At 33.5% G+C, this 18,285-nt stretch overlaps 1 protein-coding gene across 1 annotated transcript in view; it reads left to right on the top strand.

The window, feature by feature from the left end:
- The first annotated feature begins 3,452 nt into the window (after positions 1 to 3,452).
- Positions 3,453 to 18,285, top strand: part of LOC129256047 (uncharacterized) — a 38,811-nt gene continuing 23,978 nt past the window's right edge. The window contains exons 1-17 of the mRNA XM_054894360.2: positions 3,453 to 3,666; positions 5,902 to 6,062; positions 6,594 to 6,645; positions 6,948 to 7,051; positions 7,494 to 7,575; positions 7,966 to 8,159; positions 9,550 to 9,674; positions 10,420 to 10,508; positions 10,928 to 11,035; positions 11,550 to 11,645; positions 12,112 to 12,186; positions 12,776 to 12,943; positions 13,487 to 13,717; positions 14,522 to 14,590; positions 15,900 to 15,970; positions 16,591 to 16,747; positions 17,523 to 17,591. Coding sequence (XP_054750335.2) covers positions 3,550 to 3,666; positions 5,902 to 6,062; positions 6,594 to 6,645; positions 6,948 to 7,051; positions 7,494 to 7,575; positions 7,966 to 8,159; positions 9,550 to 9,674; positions 10,420 to 10,508; positions 10,928 to 11,035; positions 11,550 to 11,645; positions 12,112 to 12,186; positions 12,776 to 12,943; positions 13,487 to 13,717; positions 14,522 to 14,590; positions 15,900 to 15,970; positions 16,591 to 16,747; positions 17,523 to 17,591 — 1,968 coding nt within the window. The 5' untranslated portion in view covers positions 3,453 to 3,549. The remainder of the gene's footprint in view (positions 3,667 to 5,901; positions 6,063 to 6,593; positions 6,646 to 6,947; positions 7,052 to 7,493; positions 7,576 to 7,965; positions 8,160 to 9,549; positions 9,675 to 10,419; positions 10,509 to 10,927; positions 11,036 to 11,549; positions 11,646 to 12,111; positions 12,187 to 12,775; positions 12,944 to 13,486; positions 13,718 to 14,521; positions 14,591 to 15,899; positions 15,971 to 16,590; positions 16,748 to 17,522; positions 17,592 to 18,285) is intronic.

Below are 18,285 nucleotides of genomic sequence, written 5' to 3'. Positions count from 1 at the left end.
TACACATATACATGTACTTCATTGGAGGTACAAACTGTAATTGCCTCACCTAGCAACAAATAAATTATTTCAGGTTGTATTGGTTTTTTAAATCCAGAGATACATCCATGTAAGCTCCTTGCATTTGTATGTTGTATATGAATATGAATTCATTATTAACAGAAGATGGTCTTATCTAACCTATTACATCCATGTTGTTTGTGTATTGACTTATTTCATAAACTGATTGACAACATATAAAGCCTTCAGGCATGAGCAATTTAGGATTCAATATTATGCTTGCCACGAACATGAAGAAACAAAGCCAACATGGTGAGCACCATCTTACCATATTTTGTTATTTCATAATCTCAAGTCAGCCATTGCAGTTATAGCAAAGAATCATCTGCTAGTATCAGGCATTAGTCTTGGCTTACATACAAAAAGATATGTTATTCACCACCACCATTACCGTATATACCATTAAATATGCACTCAGGTAGTTTCTGTCCTTTCATTCACAATAGCTATTAATGTTGATTGATTAATGGGAGGGTGTTAACTCTAGAAATTTGGATTAAAATAAATGGCGCCCTCTGATTGTGAAGCCAGAGAGCAGAAGGCACAGTCATTAGACTCTGTGAGATTGCTTGCTTGCTGACTTAGAGTGGGACCAGAAATTCAGAGAACCATATAGTTGTGTAAAGAGAGTTTCATGATGCTAAACATGGCTCGTTCAGTTGGACCTCGAACCAGCTCAGTAAAATATTGTATACAGTGTCAATGGGATGTGAGGGAATAGAATGCTGAAGGAAGAACCATTTTATGCTTTGGACTAATCTAAATCACAAATAGTTCAAAACACAATCCCCCAAGATTTTCTCTAGCTATGGGCAAATCTTTTGTTAGAAAATTGCTGGATATGATAAGTAGGGTGACTTATTTGACCATGTCAGGGCACCAACTATTGCTGAGCTTATTTTTTTTTGTTCTGTTTTTTCAAGCTTAATTTTGTCCAAAAATCATGAAATTGAAAAGTATATAGGACAATAAGTGGGAAATGTCCTTTTTGTATTCATCTGATGATATTTCAGATGACTATTGTCCTTACATATGTTTTCGTGATAAGAGTTTTCATCCAATGATCATGCCAATGGAGTTACTTATGGTAAATGAAGATTTCAACAGCTGAATAGCTCAAACCTGCAAGAAACTCCATAAAGAAACTACCAAACGGTTATCATTAAAGCATCATTACTGTATATATATGTCACTTAATGTTGTAAGATGGATGTTTTATAATGATATTTTTATTGGAAGTTAATGTGAATGTTAAGACTTCCTCATGATTGCAATATCATGCTGAAAATATATGTATATTTTGTGTTGTATAAGAAGTTATGATCTGTTTTTTAATGTATATCAATATATCAAATATATGATCAAATATGCTGGGAAATGAGGCAGAGACATGTCATTATGTTTATAGCAGTGTAATTAATTTCTGTTGTATGAACACAATGTAGCCAATGGAATCTGTAACCTGTGGGAACTGTTAAACTGGCTTTTGATTATAATCATCCAGTATAAATCATGTGTGATGGTATTGCAATGCAAAGTTTGCACTTTATAACTGGATTTCTTATAACTCGCACCTTTCTGAGTATAGAATGATATAAGATATCAACAAATCAACAAACTTTTGTTCAAATGAAATAAAAATTGAAAGTAATTTTCACTCTAACAAACATTATTGGTAACTGGGATTGATTAATAATCTTAACATTTAGAGTAAGGTTATGAATGGGTTTGATTTAAGAACATGATAACAAAAACTTCCACTTCACTGTGAAAGTCCTTTTTAGCTGTCAACAGATGAAAATGAACAAGCTCTCTGATGTATGATAGTACGCTTTGTATGCAAATGCATTCATATAGAAGCATATTTAGATATTCAAACAAAAGTGTTTTTAATCATCCTAATTAGATTTGATATGTGCCTGGATGATCACATAAAAACTGTATCACTCTCCAATGGGATAATTATTATGCAATCAATTCAAAACCCAAACCTACTCTCCATCTATTGTACAATGCTAACACTATACACTACTTTGTAATCAAAAGTGCTGGTTTTCTAAAATTGCAGAAATTATATATCATTTGTGTAAGAATGTTGGAAAGAAAAAGCAATTTCTTAAACAACCAAATCATTATTGTTTGTTTCATTATTTTTTTCTTCTGTATGAGATCAGAAAATTGAGTGTAAGATAAGAGAAATTACTGGAAAGGAGTAGAAAGGAAAATAGAGGAAAGTTAAAGGTAGAAAGAGAGAGAAGCAGAGGAAAGGGAGGGGAGGGGCAGAGAGGAAAGGGGGATAGAAGGAAGAGACTGGGTATGGTGGGGATGGAGATAAATGATAATATTTCAGGAAATAAAACAGGAGTTGTGCAAATAAATTAATAAATTGAATGAATGAGATGAATGTTTAAATTGAAATGTTAGAGAGAATTACATCAGTAATCATGGTAAAATAGGATGAGGGTTGAAATTGATAATCATTCCCCTAATGATCTGAGCGGGGGGGGGGGGGGGGGGGGGGGGCGTTTCATGAAAGTTATCGGCACTGATAATTTCAGTGAATCTACTAACTTGATTGGCTGAGAGGCACCTGCCTCTGATTGTTACTATTGTACTGTCAGAGGAAGACAGATTGTCAGTGCTGACAACTTTTATGAAACAGTCCCCAGGGGCCTGTTTCAAAAAGATCTAGTGTAACTTCACTTTTTGGTTTGGGTTTTTATTTTATACTGGAAAAAATACTGTAAATACATACATTAACTATAACCATGTTATGGGATTTTGTGGAGAATATGAATCCTTGTAAATACTTTTCCGGGACCCTCTGCTGTGCCTTTTCGAGCCCATCCTGTAAAATTGAGTAGCGCACCCCCCTGCCCTCCCCCCCCCCATCATTTCATTCTTTTTTTTTGAAGAATAGAAAAAAAATTATTTCCTTTAAATCTCAAGTTCAGCTCTTTCCATTCATTTTTTTTTTTTTTTTTTTTGGGGGGGGGGGGGGTTTCTTCTTCTTCCAGAGTAAGTGCTGCTTATTCAGGTTGATGAAGATAAACCATAGAGATAAGGATAAACCAAGGAGATAGAGTGATATCTCCTTGGATAAACGCACTGGTTGAGTGTGTATATGTGTAGAATTTTTCACATACTGTTATTTCATAATAAAACCCCGAATAAAACCTATTGTTCTTGTAATGCAGGTAGGTGCGTGTATTTACATTTACTTTGCTTTGCTTTGTTTTAATTAATAGCTTGTTTATGTTTTACCTTACCCCAAAGTCCACCACTGAGCGCATGCCGCGAGTATTACGTCATAATGACTTGATAGATCATTGTATGATCCTCGCTTGAAGAAACGAGAGTAGCACGTGTTTATTGTTTACATTTTTCACAATGCGCTAGTTTTGGGTCACGCCGGCTAGTCACCCACATCACATCATATTGCTTAAGAATTCCAGATCGAATTCCCCGAAAGGGGGTTGAATTCTGGCCATGGCATTGCTGGATTCTAAATTCCGGCCTTGGCTCAATGTTAGGGAACAACTTGAACACATTTTAAGAACTACAGATCCAGAAGAACACTGCGTTATGGTTCCCTATGGACTCCAGGTAAGTTTTGTAGTACTGCTACGCAAATCGTGCGTAATGCCTGCCTGAGCTGGCCCGGTGGTGATCATTGAATTTCTGTAGCGATGATAATTGAGTTGTTGGGATAACCGCTTAACCGAAAGGATGTAATGGAAGCCAAGGGGATAGGAAGGTTGAGAGTAACTTTACAATCCAATGTCATAATGGATTATTAGAGTATGGATACACACTGTAGTGTTACAACATGGATAACGAGGCATCAGATAGTTCAGTTCATTGACATTTTAAAATGGAAAAGTGTCCAGACACCCCCCCCCCCCCATCTTACTAGATCAAATAAAGAAGTACTAGTACGGTATTAGGAACCAGACCATACACTGCATTTTTTAACGATTTTTGTATATTTTTTTCTTTATTTTTTAACCGATACCTCTCCATTTATATCATGCATTAAGCATAGATCTATTTCTACATTACGGTGTTGTGGCGTGCGCCTGTTTAGTAATCCAAGCTATGTGAGGAAGTTACAAATTGATGCAGAGGTTCGAGCTTCGAGCCCTGGTCACGTCTTTCGAATGGTGACGTTAAAGGTCGGTCCCAGACGTAAATAATTATATCTGATTGATACACGTCTGACAAAACTCAAATACATACACATTACTGGCCTAGCCCTTTTTTAAGTACATTTTTCAAGGTACAAAATTTTAAAGTAATTGGCCTGCATTCTGAATGAAGTTTTAACTCTTGGTAATGGCACTTGTTCACTGCAACCACCCTGCCTGTGGGGAATCTACAGGTTGGACTATGGCATGCCAATGCTGTACAGAGCACACACTTTAAAAAATGATTAAAATGTCACTTTTGTGACCAAAATTACTAATTTCCGTACAGTTGCAATTTATTTTTCATTAGTAACTTGGGAATAATTTTTGTATTCACCAGAGCGCTCAAAAACTTGATTTTGGGGCATATTTTTGTGTACGCCCTCTATTGGTGGAAAGTAATATGGCAAGAAAATTTTCATTTTTTGATCTCTATTTTTAATTAAGAAAAAATAATTTAAAGAATCAAATTTACTTAAGAGCCAAGTTGTATTACGAATAGGTGCAATGAAAACTGTCAGTGTAAAAAAATTCAAGCATTTGTCCCAAAGAAAAAGAGAAAATAAGCCAAACATTGCCACCCTTATTTTGCCACACATGGAGATATAACTGAGAACAAGGTTATATCATAACCTTGTTCATTGAATGAGTGGGTAATGGTATGACATTTGACTGAATGTGTACCCAGTTGTTACATTTCCGAACAAGACTGCAATTCCAGGAATTTTTTTATCAATATTTCATTAATCGGAACTTCCAATTGATTAATGAAATATTGATATTTAGAAGTAATTATTTGTAAAGAATTATCTGTAAATCCAGAGCAAAAGATTATGTTTTTATCTGCTTATTTGTCCGGACATCTGACCCCCATTCTGAATAAAAAAAGATGCAAGGGGTCTAATTGAAACTTTTAATAGTAGACAGCTGAAATCCATCTAGAGGACTTTAAAAACATATTTGTTAACTTTTTTTTTGTTTCTCCTCCAACACGACTAGTCGTCTCACAGTTTGAGGGATTGATGCCCCATACTATAGACTAAGTAATATTGTTTCCCTAAAAAAAAGAGAGTTTAGTTAACATGTAAATAACATTGATTCTTATTTTGTTACGGGATGGTGTTAATTACTAGATTCTGATTATTTTCAAAACTTCACTCATTTATAGACCTATCTTTCCATGAAAAATGTATTAATAGCAAAAATGAATAATAAATGTGGGGGGAATTGGTCCCCTATAGAGAATGCTATTTAGCATTTTAAAACAGAATGGTATAAAATAAGATGTAATGAAGCAAGATAGTCCAGTAGAAGAAATGACAAAACAGAGAGACTGAAGTTTTGGTCTAGTAGTTTAGCTAAAAAAATGTTCTGCTCTGATGCAAATAATGATTTTTTTTTTTACCATTCAAGCATGTAGGTCTAACAGGTAGAACTTGTAACATTATGGCTATTGTCCACAGATTTTAATCTGGGAGGTGTGGGGGATAGTAATACCTCTTCTTTTAGATCCTAGTTATGAAAGTGTAATCTTAAATGCTGTATGTAATATTTCATTTAAATTGAAATAAAGATTCATTTATTTATACATGGTCTATTGAACATTAGAACCACAGCTCTTAAGATCCCAAGTTTTATTTCTTCTAATTTTTAGCTGGCCCAAACCTTTCATCATCGTCATGTGATCAGATGTATGACGTTCTATCATTGCACCAATGGTAACATATATGTAACTCAAGTAGACACTGGTGTCATCAATGAAGTCTACTTTTGGTCTGTCAGCACTTTGCCTGATGAGGAGGTCAAATGTCAAAGGTCAGTTTTTTTTTAATATGTTGCTTTTCAATCCTGTCTCAAAAAATTGATGAGATGGTAACTAATAGTTTGCTAAAATAGTTTTTGATATGAATATAGAATTTACAAAAGTTGGTGATCATGGTTTAAGAATAAATTGAATGTTATTTTTTGTTAACTGAGAGTTTAAAAAAAAAGGTTTAAGTGAGTGGAATTATGAAATTTTATTGACCATTTTTTGAGAAAATGAGAAAGGAACAAATGATCAATAAAGATCTTAAATAAAAAATTGTTTATATTTTTTGTTCAGGATTATAAGTTCATTAAGTTGACAAGATTGTTTTTAATCACTGGCAATATTATGAATTATATTTGCTATGAAAATATATCATATATGCTTCATAAAATGCCAAAATTAATTTACTCATCCATCATTTGAGATCCAAAGCTTGAATTAAATACGTTCTTCAAGTAAGTGACTGGGCTATTTATTTTATTCATGTCTTTAAACACTAGCCATTGATGTTTATTTTCTTGCTTCAATCACCTTAGAATCAAGATAAACACACTCATGTCCAGGATTATATTTGTACCACAACATCGGGTGAGTTGTAATGATGGTATGGTAGTTGAGTTTGTCATTTCAGAATTTTATGGTCATTTTCATGCTTGTTGTGAGAAGAAAACTAAAAAGTATGAATGTATAATATTTGTCTTCAATTCTAATTTTTACAAAGATTTTTCAGGTATCTGCAATATTTCATGGAAGTGATTTAAATAATGTAGTAATTAATTCCTGAAAGTATTGCAAAGAAGCAGCTGTCCTTCATTCCTATGATATCAAATATTATAAAATAAAAAATGAATGTAAATGGATCACATATGTACATTGATTTATTTCTTCAGGTATTTGTTGGTTATTCCCCTGATGTGACTCTGCATGTATTCAGCGATCTCAATAATAATTGCATGGAACTTACTCAATCACACTGCTCAGAAACTATCCTATGGTAGGTATCTTATAAGATTAAAGATTTCAATATATTTAAGACACAAATTATTTATTAAGATTGAGATGTGATTTCAACAAATAAGATAAGACATTGGAATAGAAAATTCAGATTATGATCAATATGAAGATGATAAGTGTAATATTAGGCAGATGGTACTTTCCAAAATGGGGTAGAATATGGTCGCAATAGCACCCCAAATAAAAGGGGGAAAAAAATTATGCACTTACCTGGATTGTATAGATCTATGAAGGTCTGTGGTGACACAGAATCCTGACATCGAGGCACAAACTGGACCCTCAAAAAAAAGGAAAAGTTCTGTCTCCTTCGTTCTCCTTCTTTCAAAATTGAAAACAAAATTGCTGAACGATACCGAGAACGAATATGGTCATTTTGCAATAAAAAATGTATATCTTTAATTGACTTTTGATTGAAATTCTAGTATGGTATATAATGAAGACATGGATGAACTTGTGACTGGTGGCCGAGGATTTTTACAAGCTTGGAAGATGACCCATGTGGAGGTTAGTTCATGATCTTCTGGGATAACTTTTTAATAACTGTGATTCAGATCTCAAAATCTTTGAGTATTTTCAATCTTTCAGACTCAGTGTGGATCTGCATGATATACTAAACAAGGCCTGATAACTTTTAGGTTAAAGTATAGTTAGAATTTATTTGAGTTCACTATTAGTGATGTCTTTTGGACATTGTTTGCAAACTATTATCTACTTTTCTTAGTTCATCAACTTAAGCAGGTCCTTTAATTATCAAAGGTTGGCTCCTGGTTGTTTAAGCATCTAGATATAGAAAGGTATTACTGAACCAAAAAAAAGAGACTATTTGGAAAGCTTTGAATAAAAACAAAAGGGATTATCATGGTTACTTTCAAATTGATTGTTACTTGCATGCAGATCCGGGACCCTCTTGTTCGAGGTCGGCCAATCGAGAGTGAGATAACAGAAGATGACTGGGTTAGAGATGTTCGGGTTGATCGCAAACGTCATCAATTATTTGCTCTTTGTGATGAGGGTATTCACATCATCAATTACATCACAAACAACGAGGTTTACTGCATCAAGAATTGGCATGCATCTGCACTTACTTGGTAAATGCACATGGTTTATCTGTCAATTGTAGAATTATGTGAAGAAGGAAATAATAATTTGAACTGGTTACATGTATGTCACTATGATGCCTTACAATCATGCAGTATCCAAAACACTAGTGCATTTTTCACATCAAATATCATCATATGTCTCTAAACAGTACAGCATTTACAATTGTTATGAGAAATAACTGCTGTTGAGGGATTTGAACCCATGACCCCTGTGTTACTAAACCAGTGTTTTACACCACTTAACCACCTGAGTGTTCATGTGCTCTTTATTCAATACCATCCCATGAATTGAATTAACAAAAAATATCTTAATCCTTTCTTTAATCCAACATGTTTTTCAATATGACATGGAAATTTGATGACCTTTTTGTATTAAAATGATGTCATTTTTTTTTGGCGGATGCATGTTTTCTGTCCGTCCTTTCGTCCTATTTTTGTGATAACAGAGGTCATCATTATTTACCTTAAAATACACTTTTTTAAACAATATTAGAATGAAATATGCAATATAGTTTCAATCTGGCAGTGGAGAAGGCATAACATTTGAGTGTGTGCAGTCAAGGATCAATCTAGTTTAGCTCTTTCACTTTTAGTTTTATATCATTTTAAGAGTAAGCCTACATGTATGACTGTTGCATGTTCTTCTTTCAAATTTGATACAACTTCTATAGAGAAAGGATTCAATAAGATTCCGTAGAATGTTTCATGATTCATAGAATCCTCACAAAAGTAGAAATGATAAGTTTTATACAGGTCAATATAGGATTACCTTCAGCATCTGTTTCTTTCACTTTAATGAAAACAAATTAGAATCTTGATATAATCCCTCACATTTACTTTATGGGTATCATAATACTAGAAGGCCACAAAGACAAGTTATGTGTTTTATAATTCATAAATCAGGTTTTCTCCAATCATTTAAAAGAGAGAGATATATTGCTTTGCTCTGATATCATTCTAACAACTGTGTAAACGTCAGTTAAAAAACATTTCACAATTCCTGGTACAGCAATAACTCTGAATATATTGTCAAAATAGCAGACATCAATTATTGTTAGGACAGTAGATATATGTTATATTACATCAGGGTGCTGTCTTACACCAACATTAACTACTATCGAAGCTTATAGGTACAGTATTTCAACAAATAAATACGAAGACCTCAGTACTGTATTCAAACACAGTGAAAACTGAGAAATTATCTGCATTTATTTGAAAACTTAAAGCAAATGCTTTCATTTGCATGAAAATCCACATGTTCTATCACTTCCCCATATTTCTTCAAAGGAATTCAATACAGGGTACTTAAAGTAAAATCCTTTACTTCCACGAGGAAACCGGATATCTTTTATGAACATGTATTTCCTTTGTCTTTTAGTTTTGTTTTCTACCGCAAGCTTGAGTACTGCATCACAGCATCTATGGACGGGGCTATTAAGGTCTGGAACGCTGTGGTGTTTAAGGAAGTCCATCAATTCATTGGCCACTATGCTAGTGTTACTGGTCAGTTAACTTCATATGATTGAAAGTATTTCCTTTATTTACTGCAATTTTGTTATCTTTTTCTTGCAATATGCAGAAGTAGACCTTCTTGTATTCATTCGAAACTTTACCATTTAGATGATATCAATAATAATACTAATGAATGTAACTTGCATTTGACTCAAGAGAGTCTTGATGCACTTAATGACTTAGTGACCAGCCACCCCCAACCCAATAATAAGTCGCCAGAGAAAGTTCTCTGAAAATAACCAAAATAATAATTTTGTCTTCAAATAGCAAACATGAGAAAATAACCTGATCTGAAAGAGCAATTTTTCTCCATACTGTAAATTTGAAGTTGTAAAGTTGAACAAAAAGAAAACATACACAAGTTTCTTTGACACCATTTCCTTGGACTGCTATCTCATTATCTCTGTACAGTTTCATGTAGGTTATCAGCACTAATGTTCTATAACAGTTGCTTTATTAGCAAATACCAGTGCGTCTCAACTGATTATCAAAACCAAGATTTCACTTATATTATCGGAGCTGAAAACCAAATATCTAGAGCCCATGCATTATTTGTGTGAAACTTGGAAAAGCAAAGTGAAATATTATCTGGAAACATATTATTTAGTTTAGGATTTATCAAACATGAATATTATTGTATCATACATGTACTTATATTTTCCTGTGGAGAAAAATTGTGGTGATCCAATATACAAAACTTATATTTTTGGTATTGATTATTTTTGTTGTCTTGCAGGTCTTGTTATTCATCCTGCGGATCCTCTCCTTATATCAAGTTCTAAAGATGGAACATTACGGATCTGGAGGCTGGATACCTTTGAATTGGTTAGTACTCATTGACTGTTCAGTTGTCAATTTGTGTGTTACACGCTGTTACCTTTATATTACTATTCATTAGAATAAGGAGAAAAAAATGAAAAATGAATAACAGTATCAACTAAACATATATGTAATTTGTTGAATAAAAATGACAACAATAAAAGTAATGGCAAGTCAATATTCAACACACTGCAGTTTTGAAAAGGTATTCATGAAATAAAACCCCAAAATGCTAAAAAGGACATTAAGATGTCTAGGTGCCTTTCGTGATTATGATTATCTGATCAATTAACAATTTTGTTTTTATACAGGTCTGGTAGAAAATACCTTTTATGGATAGCATTTTAGTAACTTATCTTTTGGAATAAAATGATAGTAAAACCAATTATAATTGATGCTGTTCTTTTATTATTTTTTATTCACAGACTCATAGATTGAATGTAGGGGAGAAAGTATTAGGAATGAAATTGGCAAACTCCAATCAACTTTACTATTACACATCACATGATATTAAAGTGTGGAATTTCAATTTGGTGAGTACTGTATTTACATGCACAGAATCATAAAAACAATGACCCATGTGTTGAACTCAGGTTCAAATTAAACCCTGGTTTGGTTTAAAGTTGTGGTTTAACTATGGAGGGTCAATTGAGGCACAAATCCCTTACAGTACACATCCAATTTATTAACTCATATGACACCCAAATTGTTCATAATTGTCTGAGAATGATGAATTAAGTATTTCAGAGTATTTTTTTTTTCATTATGAAAGCAAAATATTAAACATAATTAATATACAATAAAAACAAAATTTTTGAATTTTTGGCTCCCCATGATTTTAGCAGAGTTAGACCATGGTCTAAGTTAAATCCGACTTCAGAATACGGGCCTATAAGTTTGAAAGATTATGTAATGGCACTTTCATTCCATTTTAACTGTCAAAGCTTCATTTGTAATGTTTTGTAAATGTTCAATATCTCATTATTATGAAATCTATGGATTACTTGGTTTTGATAATGCATGTGGTTATACTTTTTTTGTCCATAGTTCCATCATCTATTCACACCAGTAAGGTCTTGCGTTCACAAGCTGGCTAGGATTACCAGTCCTTCTTCACCATCTAGAATACTATGTGCAGCTGAGGTGAGTCCAGGGTCACATGTCAAAGGTCATCCTCAATTATTAGACTTTCATGAAATAAGTAAACATTTGATATGAAATTATTCATTTTTTTAAACAAGAAAATTCATTTATAATTGTTACATTTTAATTGATGAATAACTGAAGTTAAATGTTCTCATTCAATGTTCTGTTTTTAGACATACATGTATGATTCCTTTTTATTATTACTGATGAGTTCGGGGATGAACATTTATTTTTAATATTTGATTTAATTCTATTTTTATATACTATTACTATATTGATTTTTTCTTTGTCTTTACGTCAGCAGAAATTTCAAAGTGGATTTCATTTTTCAAAGTTTGTACTCCCTCTCCCCATAAAAATGAATTTCATCTCTGTACTTGGTCATTGCTTCCATAAATATGACAAAACCCCAAACTTGAATATATATCCTTTACATGTTTTTTTTTGTAATTTATTTAAATAGGATGGTGGTGTACGATTGATATCGGCTGTATCAGGGACAGAGCTTACCATCATATATCCTATGCCATCTTACCAGGTAAGTTTGTTCATGGACTATATCCAGGACAGATAATGGATACTGTGTCATTCAACTTGTCAGAAGATAACATTCTCTAACAGTTATATAGTCACAGTCAGAGAAAGGGGGGGGGGGGGGGGCCGGAACGTAAAGCTTATTGATTTATGGTGGGGCTGAGGTATAGTGATTGATCAATAATCAATACAATAAATCATAGAAGTCTGTCTAAAGATCAATCGTAATTCTGAACTTTATGTTTCAGGGCCTTTTCACAATCATATCAGTGAAATTTCCAGAGAATGTAATTTGTAATTGTTGATCAATGATAATCATTAAACAGTGCCCTGACAGGCTTGGCTGTAACTTCCATCATCCATCTCTCTTATATGATTATAAATGATGAAAAATCATTTCAGGCTTGTCATATACAAGTTGTTGATATTCCCAGATAGCTCTTCATTTAAAACACCTGCAAGTAGTATTAAATCGCAAGTTTAAACCAGAATTTTAAAGGTTCTATGTGTTTGTTTTGGTTTTTTTTTCATCCGACGACCAACGACATCCATTCTAGGGTCTGTTTTGGTCTTAATGGTGTTTTTTTCTGTAGGTGCTGACTGATATCGTCTATGACCCCAAGAATTCTCTGATCTTCACTGTTCTTGAGATGGGTGATGTGTTAATCTTTGATAGTTCAACCAATCCATGTCAGGCTAAAGAACTTCTGGTACCCATGATGCCTGAAGAATCGGTTATAAGTCTTGCCTTAGTCAAATTGGTAAGATAATACCAGAGGGTTGTCATGATCTTCCTTGTGAGTCATTGAAAGTTGAATTACATAGAATTCCAGGTGGTTTTATCAATGATTATCATCATCATGATGATGGTAATGATGGTGACAATTGTGATGATAGTGATGATGGTGAGGATGATGGTGAGGATGATGATGATGATGATGATGATGATGAGGAGGAGGATGATGGTGATGATTAGGATGATGATGATGATGATGATGATGGTGATGATGAGGATGATGGTGAGGATGATGGTGATGATGGTGATGATGATGATGATGATGATGATGATGATGATGATGATAATGGTGATAGTGATGGTGATGATAATCATGATTTTCTCCAACACAACATCGATGCAAAGAAATTTATTACGAATTTGTTTGTTTGGAAAGAAACATCAAATAGCAGAAAACTACTAGTATAAGGTTTTCTCATGGTTAAATCAGGTAATATATCAATTATGTTCATCGCAGTTTTGTTTCCTCCCTTCTTTAATTTTTGTGTGTGTGTGTGTTCCTTCCCAGGATTGTGCTAATGGCTGTGAGGAAACTCCTACTAGTGATTACCTCATCTTTGCTGGTCTAGTTAGTGGTCAGATCTCACTGATAGAATGTCAATCTCACTCTATGAAGTACCCACTGAAAGCTCATGGAGGGGGTGTCCTAGCACTAGAATGTTCCCACGGAGTCTATGGACCAGAGGTGGATAACTATATAGCCAGTGCAGACAGGCTTATTTCATGTGGTTCAGACAGGGTGAGATAAAGGAATCTTTTCCTGCCAAGCACTAGATCTTTCTTGTGAATTCTACACATGAATATACATTGTATAAGACTATCCAATATCAATTTAGAGTGAAGGATTTCTATGTTGATTGGTGATTGTGCAATTTTGATGTAATTTTTATTAAATAGTGGAAAATAAATGAATTTATTTGAAATTGAATATGAGGTACAGTTGTTTCTGTATTCTCCAAGGATCCTCTGTGCTTTGTATGACCCCAATGACCAAAGATTCACGGCTGATCATCAGGTGACTGATCAGGTGACCGAGAGAAATAATAGCATTGTATGCCTTAACTATTAATGCATTATTTGATAATCAGTATTATATATATATTTGTTTGCAGTCTGAAATGATAAAGTTTCTAAACTTGCTGATCATTTATAGTGGTATCTTGACTCACACAAGTTCATACCACAAAAACTGTATTGTAATCTTGGTTCATAATTCATTTCTACAGATCTACACAATTTAAAACAAGACTCGAATTTTAACCAAATATGAAAGAACATGATATGAAAATAAGTTTGCAGCATGAGTCAGTTCCACGAGAGAGAAAATTCAAGGAAGTTGCCTTATTATTGGGGAGGGGGGGGGGGCAGTGAATCAGGTTGACAGAATGACATTTAGTATGTTGGATATATCAATGTCAACATTGTAGATGTAAAACATCTTTTACTGCAATACCAACTCACCTCTCACAAGCTACTAATCAGTCTATTATTTATCCTTTTCTGTGATCATTATATTCTTTCATCAATCAATCTTTATTTTCAGCTTGTCAAGATCTGGGAGATAGGAATAGGTAACTCTCTTCAGGCTATCAAGCTCTCTTGTCTTAAAGTGGTATGTTTTATTCTCACAGTCTGTCTTGTGTAATTGTAGTCTACTCCTTGATTGCATTTCCTATTGCTTCTTCTTGCGTTTCAGATGTTCCTGCAATACACAATGTACTAATGTTAACAAATTTCCCATATCACTCTTTCTGAAAATCCCAATCCTATATTAAAAACCATACATCACATGCAAACTTTTTTCCCATTAGTGTCGATAAAAACTAAAACCTTGAGCAATTGGCGGGAGATAAAATGATCACAAGATATCATTGGTTTATTGATCAGCAACTCTTCGTCTGAAATGATTCTTGCTCTACAATAACCTTCATTGTTTTTCAGTTTTACTATTAAGTCATGCGGTACCTCTTTTCTGGAAGTCATTTTTTTCTCTCTTTTGTGAAACTTTTATTTTTTGGCTTTGTTGGTGTCATAATGCTTGTATTCTCAAATACTTAAATAATCAAGGTGTCATGCATAAACTTATCATTGATGAAATTGTTGCTTTTGATATTAACTTTTCTGGGCTGTCTGTTCAGGAATGTTGCCATGGTAATTTATTGGATGAAAATGGTACTGTCACTGGTAATTATCATCCCAAGAGATTCCAAGGGATATATGTTACATTTGGAATGGATCTTTTGATCTCAAATATGGAAAAAAAAATGAATGTCATAAAATGTAAAAGGGCTTACTTTTCCTATATTTAGAATATCAAATATACCTGTCATAGATATCTTTATTCATAAAAGAAGTTTATTTACAAAAATGGTATATTCACTAGTCCTTAATTCAAAATTTTATATGGCAAATCATTGATACCATAATTCATAAAAGAGGTGTATTTGCTGCTCCTTATTCAATAAAAGGAACATACAGTATTACTGCATGCACGATTGTTCCTGATACTTTGGATAATACTTTGGACTTGTATATTTATTCTTGGTGATGGTGTCTCTAAATTCCCTTATATAGATCAATGGGATCAATTGCATGTCTTCTAAGATGGGACCCACTTTTTAAATCTCTATCACTGCCCTATATATAACTTTATGTATATCTCTCTACATTCACTTGAGTTTATATTTGTTGATACATTATCATCTTTCTTGCACCTCAACACCTTTCTATCTCTATCTTTATATCTCTCCTTACATTTCTCCCCTTCTGCTACCTCGCATTTGTCTCATTGTATGATCTTTCATATTCTATTCCTCACTCTTTACTCTAATCTGTTTAATTTATTTTTCATCGCTTATCATTATTTTCCCTATTTTCTGTTCTTTTCTTTGAATCCTACGCACGTTTCTTCTCATTTCTAGATAGCATGCACCGCTTCTCCTTCCCATTTATCAATGCTAGGCAATATATTGTGCACTGTCTTACCAACATAGTGAGTAGCATGGAGATAAGTTTAATCTAATTTTGTATTCACCACACTCATTGCAGCCTGGAATTGACAAATATTACTTTTAACACAATAGGTGATTTGCAATTCTTACGTAAAGGGATCTTGGGAATGATAAAAGACTGAAGAAGTAATTTATTTATTTGTGAATGTAGTGTAAAGTGCCATGCTCAATTTTCATTCAACATTCACAAATATGAAATGATTTTAATCCCATTATAATAGATACCGGTAATTATTGTAGACCTAATTCTCTAATCATATTTCTATTTATCAAGATATTGAAGCTTTGTGATCCACTACATTTCCTTGTTAATCATGCCTAAAGTACACGCGATTATGGAGACTCTTTACTTTCATATTTTTCCTTTCATTGAAGTACTATTCTTGGAAAATTCTTTAAACCATGTTATTACCGGTATGTGATAATGATTATTAAAAGAAATTCCAAAAGGGATTCCAACAGTACATAATTTCCATACCATAATCTGGAAACATTTATAATTTTGTTTACAAATTTGACCATACTTCTCAAAATTGAGGGAAGTTACCTGATTGATTGCCATTTTATCCAAGCTTTGTTTATATATTTTTGTTCAATTCAGTGTGGTGGATATGTATGAGTTGTCATGTGACAATGATGGTGAAAGCTTTTCATCACTGAACCTACCAAGATCACAGCTAGCCCAGTACATCTCTGCCAATAAGATTCCTGGGATCAAACCCCTTAAACATCTTAAAGATCATGATCACACCAAACAGGTAAAGGACTAAGATGAGAAATCAGTGGAAGGAGGAGAATAAGAATGCTAAGGATTAAGAACGAAACAATGTCAGGATATAACTTCTGAAGGTTTCCATGACGAAGAAGAATAGTGTAGTAGGTTTCACGGTACACCATGTACCTGGGCATTCTTGGGCAAATGTTGGTCCTGAAAAGGACCGCCCTATCTCGACGTTTCGACAAGTGTGTTCTTGTTGTCCTCAGGACATATCCTTAGTAAACAAAGAGAATCGCACTGAACCTTCAAATGTATAAATATTCACCATATCTAGAAACTATTTTGAACAAATTTGCATTTTAGATGTTGACGTTACCATCTTTATGACATTCAGCAGATTCCTCCTGAGGACGACAAGAACACACCTTTGTCGAAACGTCAAGATTGCCCAAGAAAGATACATGGTGTACCGTGAAACCTACTACACTAATGTCAGGATATTGTCTTAATAATAGACCTACATGTAATAGGGAAGATACATGTAGCAATATTCTATACCAATGTAACAAAATATATTATTATGTTAATGGTGTTTGTGATGATGATGATGGTGGTGGTTATGATGATGATAATGATGACAACAATGATGACAATTATGATGATTATGATGATGGAGATGAGATTGGCAATTTGCAAATTAATAAAGTGATAATTAATTAATTTAGTTGATACATAGGCCTACTGTAGTATGAGTTGTAATAATTTATTACATTATACTTTACATGTGTACAAGTTATATTTATTTTTCTTCTCAGATCACAGCATTATGCAGTTGTCCATCTTTAGGTTTGTTTGCTACAACCAGCGATGATGGGGCTCTCAAGGTAAATTCATAAAAGACCTAGTGTGTGTATGTGTATAATTGATTGATTTTTTTTCACCAGGGGGGTGTTTCACAAAGTTTAAGTATGACTTAGAGTTGCACTGAAATATATAATTACGTGTGTTATGAAAAGCATAATCTTATTGGTCAGATTATAAGAAGAGGACGAGCACTATATTGATCGATAAGATTGCGCGTTGCATATCATGTACGCGTCGGCATTTAAGTGCGTCTCTAAGTCATACTTAAATCTTTGTGAAATACCCCCCAGGTATAAAATATACAAATACAAGTATAAAAATTTCCAACAGGGTCGTTTCCTAACTAAATAGAGAGAGAGAGAGAGAGGGAGGGAGAGGTGGGGGTATGAGAAAGGGTAAAGATAGATAGATGATAGAAAGATTGAGAGTTGAGATGAGATAGAGAGAAGGGAGCCAAGAAAAAAGTGGCTGCAAAGGAAAGGTAATATGGGATGAAGAAGAAATATATTAAACAGGAAAAAAAATGTGTATTTTATAGTAGGTTGAAAAACAATAGAGGAGAAATTTGAATGATTATTATCCTGATGAACAACTGTATTTTAAACATTGATATTATATGAATGCAGAAAATATTATTTGTCACATGTTGGCTATTTCCCTGTAAATGGTTACATTCAGAATTAAGAATTCATGTTTTACATTGAACAAATTAAC

The sequence above is a fragment of the Lytechinus pictus genome, chromosome 1 (genome assembly GCF_037042905.1).
Source record: "Lytechinus pictus isolate F3 Inbred chromosome 1, Lp3.0, whole genome shotgun sequence".
NCBI lineage: Eukaryota > Metazoa > Echinodermata > Echinoidea > Temnopleuroida > Toxopneustidae > Lytechinus > Lytechinus pictus.
Note: the sequence above shows the minus strand (reverse complement) of the source record. Positions and strands in the feature narration are given on the sequence as shown.